This window comes from Sphaeramia orbicularis, chromosome 19, assembly GCF_902148855.1.
Source record: "Sphaeramia orbicularis chromosome 19, fSphaOr1.1, whole genome shotgun sequence".
Classification (NCBI taxonomy): domain Eukaryota; kingdom Metazoa; phylum Chordata; class Actinopteri; order Kurtiformes; family Apogonidae; genus Sphaeramia; species Sphaeramia orbicularis.
The window spans coordinates 3,621,800-3,634,735 of NC_043975.1; the positions used below are offsets into that span (position 1 = coordinate 3,621,800).

Below are 12,936 nucleotides of genomic sequence, written 5' to 3' on the forward strand. Positions count from 1 at the left end.
GAAAACTTCCAAACACCTTTATCCATATAAGACTTAATGTGTTTTAATTGAAATAAAATAGAAAAATGTTAGTACCATGAAACCGGAGTTTTTCTGCCAAATGTTGACAGTGAATCAAACTAAACCTCACCATGAATCAATAAAAACATGTGAACTTTACATAAAAACATCCAACATTTACAAATGACTGGGTCCAGTGTTTCTTTTTCATCATTAAAAGCCTTTTAATACTGATGACGTGGGATTTTTGTTGTTGTTCTGACCTCAGTTCAGTCAAACACATTCCCTGTATTTCCTGATTTATTCATATTACGGCACAACTTTAGTTTTATTTCCATGTGGATTTGACTGATGTCTGAATCTGTGCTCGTATGTTTTCAGAACAGTCAGGATGAGGTTAAGAAGTCACATCATTTACAATCTCTAACAGCCTGTTGGTTCTGTTTGTGTCCACGCTAAGCTAAGCTAACACTGACCTTAGACACTGTGGACAAAAGTATGTGGACACGTTGAATTCAGGTGTTTCTTTTCTAACAGGGGTCTGGGTTAAAAAAAACAATAACAACTAATAATGTCAAAGTAGTTTTATATTGGGATAAATATAACTGCACTGTCATCTATCAGTTTCCTGTTTTTTGTTTTTTCTTCGTGGCTATTGTCTTTTTTTTTGTTTTTGCCTATTGTTTTTTTTTCTGGTGACTTGTAGTTTCTTGTTGTGATTTTGTAAGGAAAACTAAAAATGATTAATAAAAAAATAAACAAATAAATAAATAATTACACTGATTAGTTTGGGATAAATTATCTTTGTTCTAAAATGCCTCAAAGTTGGTTTTGACTTAATTTCTCTCAACATTGATTTTTTTCTTTTTTTTTATCCATGACTCTGATTTTAAATGTTCTTCCTCTAAATTTATAAAATATTTTTCCTGCTCTGACTGTAAATAATAATTTTCTTCCACAACTAACCATCTACTTTCTTCACATCTCACTGAGGAAGAAAAATCTACCATTAAACTTTAGGGAAATATTGATGTTTTCATCTTAAATCCTCATGAACAGGTCATCTTACAGCTGTAGACATGATGCATCCCAATACTTCTGTCCATATATTTTATAAATATAATAGATATGAGGTCACAATCGCCTCTGAGGATAAACAATAAAGCTAATATGGAAGTGTCAAAACCTGCAGTTCCTCATATGGCCACTTGAGACACCAGAAACAAACCAATACCCATAGACCCCCATGTTAAAATGACCAGATTTACAGAGAATTGAAAGCTTTTAGACTTTTGGTCTCTATAGATAAATTCCACATTTATTAAATCTATTTAAGGTCAATTTTCCAATAATTAAAAAAAAAATTCCCATTAAACTTTATGGAAATATTGATGTTTTTATCTTAAATCCTCATGAACGGGATATTTTACAGCTGCAGACATGATGTGTCCCAATATTTATGACCATATAGTTTATAAACATCAATATTTCCATTCAAGTTTAATAGTAGATTTTTCTTGAATAAAGTAGATGGTTAGTTGTGGTAGAATATTATTATTTACAGTCAGAGCATAAAAAATATTTTAGAAATTTAGAGGAAGAATATTTAAAATCACAGTAATGGATTTAAAAAAAAAAAAAAAAAAAAAAAAAAAAAAATATATATATATATATATATATATATATATATATATACATATATATATATATATATATATATATATATATATATATATCTATATATATATATATATATATATATTATATATATATATACAATAAGAATAAGAATAAGAAGAAGAATAATAATGATCAGTCAAAACCATCTCTGAAGCATTTTGGAGACAAAGATCATTTAAACCACACTAACCAATACAATAATATTCAACCCATAATATAAAACTGTAGTCTGACATTAGTCATTATTGTTTTGTATCCCAGACCCCTGTTAGAAAAGAAACACCTGAATCCAATGTGTCCACATACTTTTGTCCATATAGTGCTTGTGTTTATTCTGAAATCGACAGTACGTACCCGTGGGCTGAGACTAAAACCATTTCAACTGAAATAAGAGACGCTGGATTGAAAAATAAAAGCTTTCTAGTTTAAAAAATGCGTAAAACCTGATGATATGCTGTGAAATGTGGCCCCGGTGGAATGATTGGACTGTTCAACCTGGTTGTGTTGACCTGTTCGTGTGCAGTCCGGGTTCAGGATCCGGTTCCGGTTCGGGTTCCGGTCCAGGTTTTGGTTTTGGTTCCTACTCCTCGGTGTCGTAGGCCAGAATCGGAGCGAGCCACCTCTCCACCTCAGACTCGCTCTGGCCTTTCCTCTTGGCGTAGTCCTCCACCTGCAGACGCAACAAAATGAATCTGAAATACTCACAGGCACAATGAATGATGGGAAATGTCCACTGGCGGCTGATTGGCTGAGAGTCGTGACAGACGCATGTGACCGGTGCTAAAATACATGTGATTCAGCGGAAAAAAATGACTTAAAAACTCATTATTTCCAAGTCGACCTCATTGTTAAGTGAAATTAAACTCAAATAATATTCAATTTGTTTAACTTACGTTGTTTTTCTCGCAACAATAAATGTGTCCTCAGGTGGAAAAACCAGAGTTTATCTTCATTTGTTTTTAACAGAGTAGTGAAACTGACTTTTTTTACTACTTGCAGCTGTCTCTGTTAGGCTGAATTCTTACTGGTTCATTATAAATCAGCGTCACAGATGTAAATACAGTTAGAAAAACGAGGAATAATGTTTATTAGTTCCAGATGTTGTCAACGTGTTAAAAGAACAAAATAATAAAAAGTCAGATAAATCAATGATCACAGAGAAGATCCATGAATGATCTAAAATATAAGTGAGTTACAACCAAACCACAACATATTCTACTGTAGTTTCTGGACGCGGAAGTCTGAGACAGACAGATTAAAAATAGAACAAAAGAACGAACAAAATTCATAAAAACTAAAAAAAAAAAACAGGCATGAAAATGAACAAAAATAAACACAAATAAGTACCAAAATGATCAAAAAGAACAAAACGAATAAAAATGACAAATATAAGCAACAAAATTAGCAAGAAATGAACAAAACAATGGACAAAATGAATAAAAACTGAACCAAATAGGCAAGAAAATGAACAAAATTGCACACAAATAAGTACCAAAATGATCATAAAGAACAAAAGAATGAACAAAATGAATAAAAATGACAAATATAAGCAACAAAATGAGCAAGAAATGAACAAAATGAGGAACAAAATGGACAAAAATGGACAAACACAAGCAGCAACATCTATGAAAAATGAACTAAATGAGAAAAAATGAAAAAAAAAATATAAAAAAAACTGAAAATAGGCAAGAAAATGAACAATAAACATGAAAGAGAAACAAAAAGAACAAAATAATGAACATAATGAATAAAAATGACAAATATAAGCAACAAAATTAGCAAGAAATGAACAAAATAAGGAACAAAACGAACAAAAACTGAACAATACAGGCAAGGAAATGAACACAAATAAGTACCAAAATGATAAAAAAAAAGGACAAAATAATGAACAAAATGAATAAAAATGACAAATGTAAGCAACAAAATGAACAAGAAATGAACAAAACAAGGAACAAAATGGACAAAAATGCACAAACATAAGCAACTAAATCAACGAAAAATGAACTAAACGTCAAACTGAATTAAAAACTAAAAATAGGCGACAAAATTAACAAAAATAAACACAAATAAGTACCACAATGAACAAAATTATTGCATTTAGTTCATTTTTCATTGATTTTGCTGCTTATGTTTGTGCATTTTTGTCCATTTTGTTCCTTATTTTGTTCATTTTTGGTTCATTGAAGACCTTAAAAACAACAAAACCATCCTCCAGAAACCAGAGAAGCATGTGCTATCGTTTGCTTGTAACTCACCTATATTTTAACCGAGATAATTCGTGGATCATCACATAAGTTTCGGTCCGACGGTCCTGCGCTACTTCAGAGTACAGAGTAAAATCTGTGTAGGACTAAAGCCCTGTGGTCTGAACGCTGCAGGTGATGAACGACCTGACTCCACGTCCTCCTTCTGCTCTCGTCTCGGCGCCGTTTCTCTCCAACCAACCTGAGTCCCGAGTAGGAAAAACATGTCAAACCTGCTCTTTGGTGATCTTTCCAACGGCGAAGTAGGAGGCCTGAGGGTTGGAGAAGTAAAGTCCAGACACCGAGGCAGCAGGCGTCATGGCCAGAGACTCAGTCAGAGCGATACCTGCAAACGCGAACACTACATATTAACACTCATAAACACAGGAAATATTAAGAAATTCACTTCATTTTAGTCAGTTTTTTGAGAAATAAGTGGAGTCAAAGGATAAAACGACAGAAAATGGAAATATTCATATGTAGTGGAGTGAAATGTATTTCATGCAGAAAATACCTGATCTTGACTGAAAAATGCGAAATGTAGAGGATAATATTATAATAAATCACTTAGGAAATAGAAGTTGACACAAGAATATTTGTAGGTTTTTAAGTGTTAACACATGATCTACATTAGAGCAGCTCATCTTTAATAAAACAGAACAGATGTCTGGTTTTTTATGGCTTAAATAAGGAGCTCACAGCAAAAACAGATACTGATAATCAAACATCATATTACAGGGTGGGGAAGCAAAATTTACAATGAACATTTAGTTGTTTTTTCTCAGCAGGCACTACGTCATTTGTTTTGAAACCAAACATATATTGATGTCATAATCATACCTAACACTATTATCCATACCTTTTCAGAAACTTTTGCCCATATGAGTAATCAGGAAAGCAAACGTCAAAGAGTGTGTGATTTGCTGAATGCACTCGTCACACCAAAGGAGATTTCAAAAATAGTTGGAGCGTCCATAAAGACTGTTTATAATGGAAAGAAGAGAATGACTATGAGCAAAACTATTACCAGAAAGTCTGGAAGTGGAGGAAGCAACAAAAAACGTACCAAAGCTTTTATTAAAGCTCTCAAATCCAAAATCCTGAAGGATCCAACCAAATCCATGAGAAAAATGGCAATTGAACTTGAGGTAGACAACAAGAGCGTTAGAAATGCAGTAAAATATGATTTGAAGTTAAAATCTTACACAAGAACACCAAAACACTTGTTGACAACAGCAACAAATCCAACTTTAGCAATTTTTGGGAATCATGTTTATGTCTGCCTTCTAGCCCAGATCTAAACCCTCTGGATTCTGCTGTTTGGGGCGTTTTAGAACATGCTACCAATAGAACATCACACAGCAATGTCCACTTTCTTAAAGATACAATTAAAGAAGGATGGGAGAAGTTGTCACCCGAATATTTGAGGAAGACTTGCACAAGTTTGAGGAAGCGTGTGAAGGCAGTTATTGAGAAGGAAGGAGGACACATAGAATAAAAACATTTTCTATCATGTAAATTTTCTTGTAGCAAATAAATTCTCATGACTTTCAATAAACTAATTGGTCATACACTGTCTTTCAATCCCTGCCTCAAAATATTGTAAATTTTGCTTCCCCACCCTGCATATCTGCAATATTTTACATAAATTACACATTTTACAGCAGCAGAAATTTCAAAAATGTAGCATTTTATTAAAAAAAAAAGAGAAAAAAAAGAAAAAGCTATTTACACGGTGACTTACCAAAGTAATTAATTATCACAATGTTATGACCCCGGGTCATAATTTGTCTACTTATGTTTACATGTACACTGTATATATGTGTATTTTTCCGATGTGTTCTCCCCCAGTCCTTTAGGTGTGCTGTGTCTGTCTTGTGTGTTTTTGTTTCATGCAGAAAGCTGATTGGTGGATCAAAATTACGCGGGCCCTTTAAAAATGGCTCTGGATCCTCCAGCTCGGTGTTTCTTTGCTCCCTGCCAGCTCCCACCTGTGAAGATCCTGTGTGTGTTTTGGTCGTCAGTCGTCGTGTGTGCTTTTGTGTCTCTGTTAGATTGTAAATAGTTGTAAATAGTGTTTTCTTTTGATCAGTCCTGTTTTCTGGTAGGGGAGGGCAGCGCTTTTGTTTTCACCTTTTCTCCTGTTTTTGGTTCGGGAGTTTAGGTTAGTTTAATGTATTTTATTTCTTGCACTTTGTTTTGGATTAGAGAATGTAGTTTGAACATTGAAGAAGACTTTTTGTTTGTTGTTTTAGCCGAGCCCTCCCCTAACCCTCCTTTAGTTATTTAATAATAAACACTGTGAACTTTAGTTTTGGACTGGGGTTTGTGCTTGGGAGTTGGGAGGGGACAAAAAGAGCACATTATGTACGTCTCGGTAAACCCCTAGGCCGGGACGTAACAACAATATAAGTGAATGTGGCCAAAAAACTAAACAGAAGAAAATCCCTGACTGTCACTGAAAAATGCAAAATAAAGACGATAATAACATGATGAATGTGATAACGGTTTGATGCAGACGGTCCTTGTAAAGCGGTTTTGAAGGTTAACTCGACCACAGATCTGACATTGGTCGTGTGTGAACAGAGACACCGTCATGGAAACACAACCTTCAGCCTCCATCTGGACTGGACTGGATGTGGTCCAGCAGGACCAGACCCCAAGCCCCCCCACCCCCGCCCTCACCCCCACCTCAGGCTGGAGTCTGTCGGTCTAAAGCCCTCCTCTCCAGTCACTATCGGAATCAAACTAGCACAGAAAACACAAATCTGACCAGGCAGAGGAAACATACTGTGTCTGGAATCTATGTGGACAAAAGTATGTGGACACGTTGAATCCAGGCGTTTCTATTCTAACAGGGGTCTGGGATACAAAACAATAATGACTAATGTTAGAATATAGTTTTATATTATGGGATAAATATCATTGCATTGGTTAGTTTGATGGTTTGGAAAGATGGTTTCGAAATCATTTCTCTGAACACTGATTTTGTTTTTTGGTTTTTTTATCCATGACTATGATTTTAAATGTTCTTCCTCTAAATTTCTAAAATATTTTTCATGCTCTGACTGTAAATAATAATTTTATACCACAACTAACCATCTGCTTTCATCAAGAAGAATCTACCATTAAATTTTAAGCAAATGTTGATATTTATAAACATGGACAAAAGTATTGGGACACATCATGTCTACAGCTGTAAGATGTCCTGTTCATGATGATCTGAAATTACAAAAAAAAAAAACCCTTCTGGAATAAACCTTTCTTCATTCTGACCTTGTTTGTCAGATTCCAAACAGATCTTTAGTTCAGTTGCTGACAACACAAACTGAACACAAAACAGAGGTGATTAGTGGTTTTAGTGTTTTGGCTGTTTTCAGTCTAAAAACAGAGCTAAGCTAACAAAGCTAAGCTAACAGAGCTATAATGGAAATATCAGCTGATGTAGCTTGTGAAGGTTATAAGACAGTGTTATTTTTATCAGCTGTTAAAATAAGCATCTATGAGTTTGAAGAAGACAACTTGATGAGACCATTTTCTTAAGCAGGTTTGATTTTCTTGTTTTTATGGTTTAAATACACTGACATTTTTGCAGTCCATCCTAAAATACTCTGCACTTGATGGGAAAAAAATATATATACTGTATATATTTAACCTCCTCAGACCCAGCTACGGGTTTTCTGTCCACATTTGTGGACAAGAGTTTGACAACTTCATACAAAAAAAAGAAAAGAAAACTGTCAATCACAAAGGACATTCCATAAAAATTTTAAAAACTGCATCTGAAAAAACTGTTGCATCATGATATTTCCAATATAGGCACTGATTTAATAAAAAACAAAAAAAGCTTGTACTTTGCTGACATTTCCTGGGTCTCAGGAGGATATAAATATGTATATAAATATCAAAGTATGTTTATCCTCACATTTTAACCCTAAAAGTTGTTTTGTATGTGATTCTATTGGTATCTGAACACATCCTGCACTCATTTTGTGTCCAGTTCATTTATTTATCGATATGTATGAACACTACTTCTTGTCACCATCAATTCAGAAAAAATGGCCTAGATTTAATTTAATGTTCCTCCTGAATGTAATTTTTATTAAACAGTTACACATCTTCCACTTAATTAATTTGATGCAGATGAAACAGAGTTAGTTACATGTTCATTAATTAATGCCAGATGATGTGGTGCCTCGTGGACCTCTTACCGGTCTTCTCCTGGATCCCGGCCAGGCTCCACATGGTGGTCTTCTCCGTGTGGTCGGGTTGGCTGGGGTACCCGGCCGCTGGTCTGATGCCTTGGTACCGAACCCGGTGCAGGTCTAAAGTCTGCAGGGCTTCGTCAGCACTGTAACCCCACAGCTCCTTTCGGACCCGGGCATGGAGCTCCTCAGCGAAGGCCTGGACGACCAGCAGAACCCGACTGTTCACCCATGTTCCATAACCTGTTACACCACCTACGGTAAGACCTACGGTAACTGTCTGTCTACGGCACGGCAAGGTTAAATGGGGAAATTAAGACATGTTATTGTTTGTGGAAAGATTAATTTTTCTACAATTATCAACAAAGTCTGAAGAAATTATAGTTCATTTGATTTTAAAGATGGTTTTGATGTGACATTAAAAACTGTCTATGACATGGGCATGTTAAAGGGGCAATTAGTAATTTTTTTGGTGGAAATATAAATTTTTCTACAATTATCAACAGACTGTGAAGAAATAATAGTTTTTCTGTGATTTTAAAGATGGTTTTGATGTGAATTGGATGTGATTTTATTGGCAAAATTTTTATTGATAAAATTGGTTAAAAAAAAATTGGTGGAAATATAAATTTTTCTACAATCATCAACAGAACATGAAGGAATGATAGTTTTGATGTGATTTTGATGTGATTAAAAAAAAAAAAAAAAAAAACTACATGTCTATGACATGGGCATTTTAAAGGGGCAATTGGTACATTTTTTGTTTAATGAAATACTAATTTTTCTACAACTACCAAAAGAATGTGAATAAATAATAGTTTTGATGGTTAAAGATGGTTTTCATGGGATTTTGATATTATTTTAAAGACCGTCTATGACACGGGAATTTGATGTGAAGATATAATAGTTTTGATGGTTAAAGATGGTTTTGATGTGATTTTATTTAATCTAATCTAATTAATTCATTTTATTGGTTAAAAAGAAAAAAAAGTTGGTGGAAATATACATTTTTCTACAATTGCCAACAGAATGCGAAGAAATATTAGTTCTGATGTGATTTTAAAGACTCCAAGGTACAAAAAGCAAAAAACCTGAGCTAGCATTACAAAATATTTTTTTGTGGTCAGATATCTGAAAAAATGTGGTTAAAACAGGATTTGGAGATTTCCACTTTTGATTGTGAAACATAAAATGTGCTTGTAAATACCCCAGCTGTGAATTCTAAAGCTTTTTAAAGGTAGCTAGATTAGGCCAGACTAAAAATATCCTGCTGGATAATGAGTGTCCTAAACCTTTGTATGCCACAGAGCTAATTTTCTGGAATAATCCCTAATCCAATGGGTCTATATGATGTGGTTTGTGGTCTATATGATGTGGTCTGTGGTCTGTATGATGTAGTCTGTGGTCTATGTGAGCAGGTGGTCTGTGCTGTACCTCTGCCAGCCGGTCTGCCAGGGCTTTGACCATAATGCTGTTGTAGTCGTCTCCCTGATCCTGGAACCGCTGACTGAGCTCCTCCGCTCCGAACACCCCGACTGCAAATACACCGACATAGTCCGCCACGCCACTGTTGACCGGAGCCACGAAGTCCGACACGCACAGGTAGGGCTCGGAGCTGGCGCTGTCCTTCTCCGCCTGGAAACACACCCACCCCAGTTTTTGAGTTATTGCTTTTTTTTCTACCAGCTTATTGTAATATCTGCAATAAATATCTCTCCCCTTTCTTGAGCCCATGTGGTATACTTCCTAAATATATAAAAAATTTAAGACCTTTTTAAGACTACTAAAAATAGAATTTAATGCCTATTTCACAGCCATACTGGGAAAAATCCATGACTCCTAGAATTTAGGAAAATGTATTTATTTACATCAGTAGAGAGTGAATATTATATACATACTGGACGCAAAAGTGAATGTTAAAGTTAGCGATAAGTGGTTCCTAATTTCAGTTTCAAGACTTTTTAAGACCCTGCGGGAATCCCGATAATAAACGATGGAACGTTACCATACTAACACCCTTCTCACAAGTGAGTAAAAAAATGCTAAATGACATATTTTAGCATTTAACATTTGACCCAAAATAATACTAATGCATATTAATCAATGTTGGTGTCAATCACTGACATATGCCATGATGAAAAAATTTTTAAAAATGTAATTTTTATGTAGTATATTGAATATACATTTTTTTAAAATGTTTTTTGCAAAAGAAAAAATGGTTTGTTTACATCACAAACATGGCATTTAAAGGATTAGAAATATGACAGTTATTGAGCATTCGGTATTTTTTGTTTGTGGCTCAAATTGATGAAATACAAAAAAATTTGAAAAAGTTAAAAACAAACTGTATGAAAAACATTTTGACATTCCTACTGCACTGTGCACATTTTTATGTAGTGTTTTGAAAAAAATAAAATTTTTTGAGTTGCAAACACGGGAGTTAAAGGGTTAAAAATATGAGTAATGGAGTATTTGATATTTTTGTTTATGCCTTAAGTTGATAAAATACAAAAAATGTGACAAAGTTAAAAACTACATGAAAATTTTGTTGGCATTATTCTACGACTGTGCATATTACGCACACGGTGTTTGGGAAGGAGCTCAGTGGGAAGGATTTTTTTATTATTATTATTATTTTAGTTTATTTCGAATACGCAACAAAACAAAATAATCCAACTTAGTCCTTATAAATGGAACAGATTATTAGAAAAACAAAGCAAACAAACAAAAAACACAAACCTATACATATACATGAAAACAAAGTATGACTTCATTTGCATATTCGAAAAGGAGTGGGAGGAAGTATAACTTATTTAGTCCCGCCCCTTCTCCACACAACAGTCCTGTCAGTCATAGTCCAGGGTTAACCCTTCAGGTAAAGACACCGTCCTGTTGGGAGCGCAGGCCTCACCTGTTGCCTCAGGCCGTGGAACACAGCTACAGGCTTAGAGTCTCTGTTCACTCGGACGTCGTCTTTGTACACGTTGATGTCGTCGCCGTCGCTCTGGGCCCGCCAGAACCCCACCAAGCCCCGCCCCTTCAGACTTGAGCTGTCAATCATTCTGTTGAGCAGTCTCTGTGCGTCGTCAAAAACCTGCCGAGCCTGCAGACCTGCACGAAGCGAACATCACATCACCGTCGGTGTAGTGAAAGTGTTACTGCTGCTGACATCCTGAATGCTAACACAGGTGTCAAAAATACGGCCCGTGGGCTAAAACTGGGCCGCCAAAGAGTCCAATCCGGTCCACGGGATGAATGAGTAAAACGCAAAAATTATACTGAAGATATTAATGATCGTTTTAGTTCAGGTTCCACATACAGATCAATATGATCTCAAGTGGATCAGACCAGTTAAATACTATCATAATAACCTATAAACAATGACAACTCCAAATATTTGTTTTTGTGTTAGTCTAAAATAAGAAAATTACATGAAAATATTCACCTTTACAAACTATTCTTTCACAAAAAAATGTGAATAATCTGAACAAAAAAAAGTGCAATTGTACCAATATTCTGCCTGTTATTAAATATTTTGTGTACTTGTAGATCCACTGTGATTTGTAAGTTGAAAAGTACATGTGTAAATGATAAACTGAGGCAGAATATTGTTAAAATTACACTGATTTTTATGTAGACATTTCAGGTTGTTCATGTTATTCACAATTTTTAAAGGACAGGTTGTAGATGTAAACATTTTCATTGCTTTCTTTGTCTGTTTTCGACTTGCTGCTAGCTAAACTAAATTAGCCTGTTGCGCTCTTGTCCATTTGTTTCCAGTAAGAATCATTTCAGTGTAACACAAAACAATCTTTTACTTGTGTCATTTTGGTGGAAACACGCTGAGGATTTTCAAAGTTCTGGGTAAAGGTCAAGTTCCAGCTAATATTTGCGGTGTGCTGATGCTAATGCTAGGTGCATTTTCATCATGTAATTTTACTTTTTAAACTGTAAAACAGAGAGAAAAGTTTGTCCTTGTCATTATTTATAGGTTATTATGTTATTATTTTAGTGGTCTGATCCACTTTAAATCATTTCAGTCTGAATGTAGGACCTGAATTAAGGCAAGACACGACAGGTGAATAATAGATGTAACCATGAAACTTCCTCAGTTGATTATTTACACAAGTATGAAAAAAAACGTATTATAAGTTTTTGAAATTTGTAAGTTTAATTATGTAAACTTGGCATTATCTCATTAAATATGCGCGATTAAGCATATTTTTTCGGTAGATAGATTTCAACATATTCATGAAGCCAGTTGAAAATTTTTTTTCATTTTGTTTACACACAAGATGAAAAAAAAAATTACAACGGGATTTCAGGATATCTGCTTTCCTTACCTAGGAAATCAAAATCTTTGCTATGTGCTAATGCTAATGCTAGGTGCATTATCATCATGTAATTTTACTTTTTTCACTACAAAACATAGAGAACAGTTTGTACTTGTCATCATTTATAGGTTATTTTGTTATTATTTTACTGCTCTGACCCATTTTAAATGATTTAGGTCTTAAATAGGTTTGACAGCCCTGGGGTAAAGCAAACACTCACCGACTGTTTTGTCCTTGAAGATCTTGGGGTATCCTCTGTTGGGGTATTTTCCTCGTAGCTGCCACACGTCGAAGAAAGGCTTCCAGTCGATGAAGTCCAGGAGGCTGTTGAGGTCGTAACACTCGAACACACGGGTTCCCATGAACTGAGGACGCACTGATTCACAAACACACAATTTGACTCACGATGCTACAGCCTCCACCTTAAAGCAGTTTACTCTATTTACAGTAGTGGGTAAAAGCTTTTGGACACCC

At 34.9% G+C, this 12,936-nt stretch overlaps 1 protein-coding gene across 1 annotated transcript in view; it reads right to left on the reverse strand.

Annotated features, from left to right (window-relative positions):
* Positions 1-1,810: 1,810 nt before the first annotated feature.
* Positions 1,811-12,936, reverse strand: part of LOC115410440 (methionine synthase-like) — a 35,475-nt gene continuing 24,349 nt past the window's right edge. Inside the window, exons 14-19 of the mRNA XM_030122096.1 lie at positions 12,683-12,838; positions 11,040-11,239; positions 9,563-9,763; positions 8,135-8,327; positions 4,157-4,269; positions 1,811-2,350 (exon numbers count right to left, since the gene is read on the reverse strand). Of these exons, the coding sequence (XP_029977956.1) occupies positions 2,261-2,350; positions 4,157-4,269; positions 8,135-8,327; positions 9,563-9,763; positions 11,040-11,239; positions 12,683-12,838 (953 nt within the window). The 3' untranslated portion in view covers positions 1,811-2,260. The remainder of the gene's footprint in view (positions 2,351-4,156; positions 4,270-8,134; positions 8,328-9,562; positions 9,764-11,039; positions 11,240-12,682; positions 12,839-12,936) is intronic.